Source organism: Astatotilapia calliptera, chromosome 16 (genome assembly GCF_900246225.1).
Source record: "Astatotilapia calliptera chromosome 16, fAstCal1.2, whole genome shotgun sequence".
NCBI classification, from domain to species: Eukaryota; Metazoa; Chordata; class Actinopteri; order Cichliformes; family Cichlidae; genus Astatotilapia; species Astatotilapia calliptera.
The window spans coordinates 8,728,474-8,736,778 of record NC_039317.1 but is presented as its reverse complement, the minus strand read 5'-3'; the positions used below and the strand labels follow the sequence as shown (position 1 = coordinate 8,736,778).

The 8,305-nt window shown below is 40.5% G+C and overlaps 1 protein-coding gene across 4 annotated transcripts in view; it reads right to left on the bottom strand.

Annotated features, from left to right (window-relative positions):
* Positions 1-206: 206 nt before the first annotated feature.
* sema5ba (sema domain, seven thrombospondin repeats (type 1 and type 1-like), transmembrane domain (TM) and short cytoplasmic domain, (semaphorin) 5Ba) overlaps positions 207-8,305 on the bottom strand; it is a 192,929-nt gene continuing 184,830 nt past the window's right edge. For 3 of the 4 annotated variants that reach the window (XM_026144737.1, XM_026144735.1, XM_026144736.1), the window contains 2 exons: positions 6,124-6,329; positions 207-2,913 (listed from right to left, as the gene is read on the bottom strand). In XM_026144737.1, coding sequence (XP_026000522.1) covers positions 2,737-2,913; positions 6,124-6,329 — 383 coding nt within the window. In that variant the 3' untranslated portion in view covers positions 207-2,736. Of the gene's footprint in view, positions 2,914-5,096; positions 5,181-6,123; positions 6,330-8,305 lie in introns of all 4 variants that reach the window. The other variant, XR_003269943.1, reaches the window with a different exon arrangement.

Genomic DNA, 8,305 nt, shown 5'->3' with positions numbered 1-8,305 from the left:
GCTGTCCAATGGTTCTTTTCCTGTTTGGTATAATTATTATAGTCTAACTAAAGCATCATTAGGACTTTGCATCAGGTTTTCCTACTTACAGAGCAGAATCTGGAAGTTCTTGTTTCATCTTTGACTTTTTGCTTACATTTCGTATTTGATAATATGAATTTCAGCTGCTGGCAAGTAAAAAAAAACCCCCAAAAAACAAAAACCTATTAACTTTTTATGTTGGCATCAAGGTTTATTGTCCTTTGATAATGTACAATATACAAAAATATAGGGTACCAAAAATTCACAGTGTCTAAAAGGCAGTGATTACTATACATTTGTCTACATGACAGGTCTAACAGTACACCTGGTAAGTTGCATAGAAGGACACAGAGCCTCACATCGCAGGGGACAGAGCTCGAGATCGACCAGTCAGTTGAACACCCGTCTGACCACAAGCTGAGTTTACATCAAAATGACATCTTTTTAAATTTCATATCGCCGTTATAAATGATCATTTCCAGCGTATGATACGCGGTACTCTCATTGGTGGGTTATTTTCATTCCGGGTTCATGTGACTCTGGAGATTTTGTGTTTGAGCAGCTGGGAAAGGTCACAAGTCACAAGCGGTCGGTCACGTTGTGGAGCTCTGTCCCCAAACAAACCTCATGGTTGGTGTGTACTTAGCTGCTGTACTTTTTTTCTCTTTAAACAACTATAAGGCTTTTTTTTAAACAAACAGTGTTAGCTATACAATATACAGATACATATACACAACTGTCTTCAAGGACATTAAATGGGTAGAAGGCTGTCGCTCCTATATACAGATAGAGCTCTCATCTCGTGCATGTACATTAGCTGAACTGAAAAGCATTGCTGGGTTAGCATTCATCGATCAGGCAATAATAATAAAATATAGCTGTGAGAATGCCCTTTATAAACCAAGCTTTGACTATAAATAACGTCCATTCCACCTCCGCACGGACCAGAGGTGTGATGCTTTAACTTACAATGATTAACATCTCAGACATGAAACAGGAAAAGGAAACAGTAGAATGCCTGCAACACAATGTGGAGAAGTGCACACACACGCACACACACGCACACTCATACACACGCTTTGCAGACGTCATAGTCATATGTATGAAAGCATTTACATTGTACAAAATACAGTAGGCTCTCTTTGCTCATTCAAGCACACTTACATTCAGACACGCATGCATCCCTTTTGATGTTCACTGGTAAACTTAGGCAAGCGTAATTCAGCAATTTTCTTTTCTCTTCAAGAGGGCCCAGATCGATATTTTTTGACATTCTTTGCAAAAACAATATAATTGAAATCCTTTTATTTTTTTTGTGTGTTAACATTTCATGTATCGAAGATGCAATGGTCACAAAGCCGAACAATCAAAAACAAAAGGAATGTGTTCATTCAGTGAAATGGAAATTAGAGAAACAAGAAATAATTAGTTATCTTATTTAACAAAATATTTCTTCCTATGCTACAGCTCATCTGAGCATAAAACAATTATCATCTTAGAAAAACAAACATTAAAAAAAAAAAATGAACAAGTGACAATCTACTAGCTTATTCTACCATCATAGAAAACCCAATCCACTTGTTCAGCACACTGGCCATATTTGATATGACCACCGGGCTATTTAGCACTCAGCAGAATCGATGCATCCATTGGAGAATCAATTGGAGAATCAATCAATTCCTTTCCAGAAGTCTGTATTGTTCTTGAAAAACAAAACAAAAAATAGAGGAAAAAAAAGTAGAAATAAAACAAATCTCGCCCCTGCCTTCTATTGCATACAGGCACCCACGGAATTCCCAAAGCTTTTACAGTTCAGAACGCTTCCAACGCTCCGTGCTTTGACTGTAGGAGTCGATATCCCTGCCCACTAAAGACAAGGGACTCGACTCATAAGCGGTATATTTCTCCTTCGACTGAGGATGATGTGAAGCGTAGTCAAACCCTAATCAACCCCAAACTTCTTATCTTTTCTGTCGTGTGAAATAGCAACAATGAAGGGCGTGGATCCCCCTCCCCCAAACAACCGAGCTGATATTGATCTCTAATTTACTCCAGCATTGACTACATTGAGCTTTCTCTTTTTTACTGTTGTTCTCTTGCTTTGTGCTGTGTGGCAAGGACGTAGCTATACGTGCTTTTTGTTCTCTGTAACTGCTTTTGCTGTCGAGGGACTCGAAGTTCATTACAAGCTGAAAATGTGGTTTGTGATGGAGAGGCATAAAACGGTGACCCAGCTCCACAGAAATGTTTCTTCTTTTTAAATTTATTGTGTTCGTGTTAGCCTCTAGAAGTGCGGATGCTCGACCGACCCGGCATCGGCACTGAAGTGCGCGGTAATAACAATCTGTCTAAAGCCGTTACTCGTCCTCGTAGAGTTTTCCACTAGTTCTCTGCATGAAGCTGAGAGTTGACACTGCGTTATCCAGTCAGGCCTTTACAACAACACAGCCCCAGCTGCTTGCACAAGTTCCTGACTATAATAGGACAGGGGCATTCCTCTCCAATCCAGATCTCCTGATGGAAAGTTCCAAAAAGACCCTTAAAAACAAACGTGAAGAGGCTAGAAAGCAAAGACAGGGGGCGATGGTGATCAGAGGAACTTGGCCAAGCTCTGAAAAACACTTCAGTTCATGTCGGTTCAGTTATGTCACCATGGCATTGGGGGGTGGCGTCCGTTTGGGGCAGCGGGGTGGAGAGCCGGATTTGGGGCGGGTCTCAGCTATTGTTAGTGTGGTTGTAGGTCCTGCACGGTGATGGGGATGAGTTGGGCTGGTAGTCAAATTTGCCGAGCGCTGTGGGATAGTAGGTGGTGGTGTAGACGTTCGTCTGCTGGAGCGGTGTTGGGTAGAAATTGGATCTTTCATCTGGCAGCAGGTTGTTTTTATTCAGTGTCTGAAATAACACAGAAGGGAAGAAAGTCGCATTAAAATCATATGCACACTATGAAACACTATGCCAGCAGACAATATTTTATAAACATTAAACAGCCAAGTAAGCCATCCCCTTTATTTACCATCTTCATGCTAAGCTAAGCCAACTGTCTTTGTCTTTAGCCTCATAATTATTATACCCACATGAGTAATCTTATCTTCTAACTTGGTGAGGAAGTGAATGTGAATATATCCTCGAGTTGTTTGGCTGCCAAAGCAATAAAAATACTTCAGCATGTTTCCAATGCAAATGAGCTTGTCAAGTATTTTTTCCAAAATAAATGTTATTTTACTGAAGTACACTCGACTCTTATGCAGCTCAATCTGCTTCGTTACAGATACAGGCATCCACTTCTGGAAAATCCCTCATACATGTAGAGCTGGAAAATAACGCAACACTGGAATATATTTTCAGTCACTTTCAGACCAAGTTTTGAGGATTCAATTATAGATGGAATTCTTGAGACAGAAATAGGGTTTTTGGCGTGGACAGTTTTGTTTTGCATTCCTCAGAGGTGCAGATAATATAGAAGTTAATCTTCCCTGCAGGTAAATAAAATACCTCCAGTAGCTTTGAGGTTATTGTGTGAGCGAAAGTGTATTCATAACCAAAGCAAACCAATTTAACAAATTTAATTTGGATCTTGTCAAGCATACTCAATGCTCTTAATATAGGAGATGGCGGGAATTCATTGGAGCTCTCAAATAAAAACATTTTATTCTAATGCATTTGCTGAGTCTCTGGTAAAAGCCGACCATAAGGTGAAACACTTTCCAGGGGAAGCATTAGACTAATGTAATCCATCTGAACAGCTCTGGGGAGCAGGGCAGGAAGATAATCAGGTTAGAGTCAGTGAAATGCACAACAGTGGGCAACATAAATTGGCCTGGAGGAGAGGGAAGCCACTGCATAAACAGTGCCGTAGTGCTACATGGTGACATCGGATGCACATCCAGCAGAGTCTGGCTATCCCCTCTGGTCATTAAAGCTAATGAGTTCGGGCTCTCAACACCACGATGGCTGTCAGCAACACATCCACACAACCGCCAACAATAACAGTGAAGACAACAAGTATCGAGAGGCTGACACAATCAAAAAACACTGGGATGAGAAATAGTTATTTGGCACCACGTTTGTTGATGATGAATGATGAATCTGCGCTTGGAAACACTGGCTGGCAAAAAAATAAGTTTTGTACAGACTTAAAATAGCTTTATAATACTATGATACTTCTATTTTAATATTACAGGCTTTTACTAAGAAGATAGTGAGCAAAGTGACCATCTTTACATATGCCATGATGCTTGTGAGGTGGACAGCCTAACCAAATTGTGGTCTGATGTGCACAGTAACCTCTAGAAACAGACAACATACTGTGCGAATATATAAAATCAGTGGCAAAAGGAATTATGTGTGTTATTTGCAGTCAGTTTGCAGTCTGGCAGGTAAACGGTCTGTGTGGAAAGGAGAAAAAAGGGCCTCTATTTGTCCAAATGTAACCCTGAAACACGAATTTAGCTTCTTCTTTTTTTAAAATTAGTTTTTAACATGCATCTTTAAGCAAAGACCAGCACATTCACAGCTAAAACGAAGATTATCTTAGCGCTGTTGCCAAGTGCTTTGTCAGAGGGGTCGTCTGATTGTTGGGGTCTTAACCTTACAATGTCAAGCGCTGGGGCAACTGTCATTAAACTGACGCTATATAATTAAAGTTGAGTTGAAATGAAATGTTATTAAAAAAGATATTTAGTGACAAACACCAACAGACTGCAAACACGAGGTTAATGTTAAAAAAGCATGGCCCAGTTTGAACCTCATCCCACAGGCCTTAAACTCAAAACTCTCACAGACTTATTTGACATCATCTGGTGAGTGCCTGGCTGCAATAGTAAAATGTGGATGGCCCAGTCCTTTGTGAGAGATATCATGACGTAACATAGATTTTCTTCTATGTGGGGGATTTTTTTTATGGCTGAAGCACTCGGGACCAAATCCCATCCAGCCTCTTTCCTTAAGGTGTCTACACTGCAAGATTTTGACAACCTTATAAGTTCATTACAGTCCACACTGTGTGACTTGGATCTAATCAACCTGGCTAGGACATCAAGTTTGATGCATGGAGACAGTATGATGAAAATACCTACTGAGGCGGTGCCAAGATGCATGGCTGTTACTCCTCCGTTATTTGTCTCCATGCTACGTCCCCCTTGGCGCAGTCATGATAACAGCTGAGGGACACATCACACAAACAAGCTTCTGCTGCCACAAGTCAACTGGATTTTATTCTTTGTTTGAATTACAAACATTTCATTTGGAACATTTTACTTCCATTACTCCATTTGCATTTTTTTCCACTAAAGGGCCAGCGTCAAAATGATTAGCGCGACATCGCCATGCTGCATTCCTGTTTGTAGAGTAGTAGTTGTAAGTTTGTCCGTGACAGCCCAAAACTGCATATTATACAGCCGCCTTCACAAGAAGGAGGAGGTGCAGATGCAATTGTTAAATGATCATTGTAGTATTTTTTTTTTTAAATATAAATGAATCCTCTACGGTCATTCAGAGAGGCAGGAGGGAAGGACACCTAACCAGAATGTTTACGACAGATACAATTTCTGATTTTGGAGTGAAAAATCAAACCTCCTAGTTTTGCTCAAGAAGAGTTTAAGATAATTTTTTCAGCTGTTTCTCAAAAGCATCTTGCAGAAACAGGAACAAGAAATGCAATAACAATATCCCAACTCAATCAGAGAGTAAAACAATTGAAGGATGCAAAATGTCACTAAAAGTCTACAGGCTTCTAAGGAAAACAGCTTCTTGACTTGCTGTAAATGTGAATGCACAGTAGACCGATAGTAGTGGGAGGTCGCAGGCTGACTAATGCTTTAGAAAGCTAATGAGCCCCATTCATAAGGGCTTGGTGCAGGTAGTAAAGCCATACAGACTCCGTATAGGAGCGAGAAGGAAGAGAAATTAACAGTAATTCATCTTCTGCGCGTACTGCACCATTGAGATAAATGAATGAATAAAAACTCTAAATAAAACATGAATCACACCCACTGCCCTTGAATCCTTAATATTTACATTGTGTGCGTGTTTGTGTATTTGAATAACACCAAGTAAACAGCACTTTCATTTGTATTTCTGCATAATATTGTGTGCTTCACTTACCTTAAACTCCATTGGTGTGTACTTCTCATTCTTTGGCGTGGTATTGCCCTTGTAGTTGAGGTGGTTTGGGGTGGTGGGATGAATGATGGCAGACTCTTGAGAAGGCTTGTGGAAACGTTGACAGTACACATAGATCAGGAAAGATAGCAGCCCCGCCCCAAGGAAACAGGAAACACCAGTGGCAATTAGGTGGATGGAGGTAAATGCTGCAAAATAAAGATGACACACGGTGTTAGCAAAGCTTGAGTACATATTATTAGCTTGAAAAAGGACATTTTTCAACACCCATATTTACCATGTGTAATGCATTAAATTAACCCGTAAACTCTGAAATACCATGAAATAATTGCTCAGAAATTCACATTTTTTCAAACTAGAGTGTTCATTTACCTTGTTAAAAACTTCCCAAACTCATAAAGCCAAACCTGCTGCTTGGCTGCCATGGAAGGATCATCAGCTAATCCAGATAACCTGTGTCTTGCAGGCCATAAAAGCTGGCCCAGGTAAACTGCTCAGGTGCTCTCTTCCACTCCACCTGACTTTAACCTATTGGTGATCTGTTTCTTGGTTAGGTTATGTTTAATATATATTTTTTAAATATTTAAGTAAACCTCTTGTGTGAAGGTGTGTGTCACCTACTTTGAACCAGTTTGTGGCAAATGGGGGCTCGTCCGGGATCTTTAGACCCATTGGTAAGATTGAACTTTGAGTCAGTGCTGACTTACTAACTTAGCTTTAGGTTTGCTAAATGCTTATGCAAGTTGAACTAAGTTCTGAGTACAGCTTAAAGTAGTAATGGTATTTAGCATTGTGAGGAGTATCTTAGGGAGTTCCACACAAGATAGAATTCTTTGGATCGGTTACAATAATTTAGGTATTCTGTGGTTGATGTTGGAAGAGAGTAGCAATAGCATAGTGCTTGGGTGTTAAACCCATGAATTTACAGTTTCATTGTGCTTTTGGTGAGTATAGCCACACAAGTCTCTGAACCATGCATCTCTTTTGTAATGGTTCATCTCAATAGGAGACCAACCACGCTTTCTCTTTAGTGTGACAGCTTGTTGAAGACAATGTCTTGGGAGCATTTATCTGGTTTCCAGAAACTTGCTAGTTTGCTCTTTGGCACCGTTGTTTTTGGTGCATATGCATCTGTCTGAAGACTAGGGTTAAGATCAACTTGTATTAAAAAACTAGGACTAGGGAGCATAAACTCTGTGTCTAGTGCTTCACCAACATATTTGTCGTGTTGATTTGTGGCCTTACTGGACACATGGCTGGACCAGCCTTCTGGTGTAACTATCTGACAAAGTGTAACTGGTAAAATGTGTGAAGGGTAAGAGTTCCAAAGTTGAACTAGAATAGTGCTGTGAAATATTTAAACTTGGTAGTTTGGTCTGGTAGCTTTGTTGTAGACCCATTATCTGCTTTGCTTTGAGCTTTGTTGTAGCTTTGTTCCCCCTTTGTTGCCGTCTTGGCCATTTTGGTTAGTATTGACGTTTTTGCTTGGAGGAACCTTTTGGTGTGCTACTGTGGTTGACGCTCATACTTTAAATCCAGTGTTGTGTGGGGGGTGTATAGCTGCAGACTATATGGCAGCACTTGTGATGAGATCTGGTGCTCATTTAGGTACCAATGAGTAGACTTTCACTTGCTGTTAGGTTAACTGTTTCTTTTTCGTGTTGAACCTATTTGCAAAGATTTGCTTTCTGGGGCAGATACTACTTTCCCTTTCTGTATACCAGTTACACTATTAGAAATCTCCTGTAATTAGAACCCATTTTGCCTCGTATTCCTATAACCGCCAACATTCACTTTTACTTCCCACCACTTAATTTGTTCCTGTGGTAGGAAAATTGGATTTAGTAAGGGGGTGGATGTCAGCTCATTTGTGGGCCAGGTTGTGTGGAAGCCATTTTAATGTTGCCTTCTATTGTTGCTTTTTTGTTTTCTCGTTTCAGAATAATTTGCAGTGTCAACGCGGAATCGTGATTTTTAAGGAGGGTGATGTTAAGCCCCTCCCCCACTTATTAAAGCCCCGGTCTGCTGTTTTGCTGGCATGGGAGGATCGTCAGGTAACATAGGCCACCTGGGTCTTGCAGGATATAAAGGTTGGCCCAGGTGAACTAGTTAGTTGTGCAGGGAAATACTCGGACCATCCATCAGCAACCAAATCACTTAAATC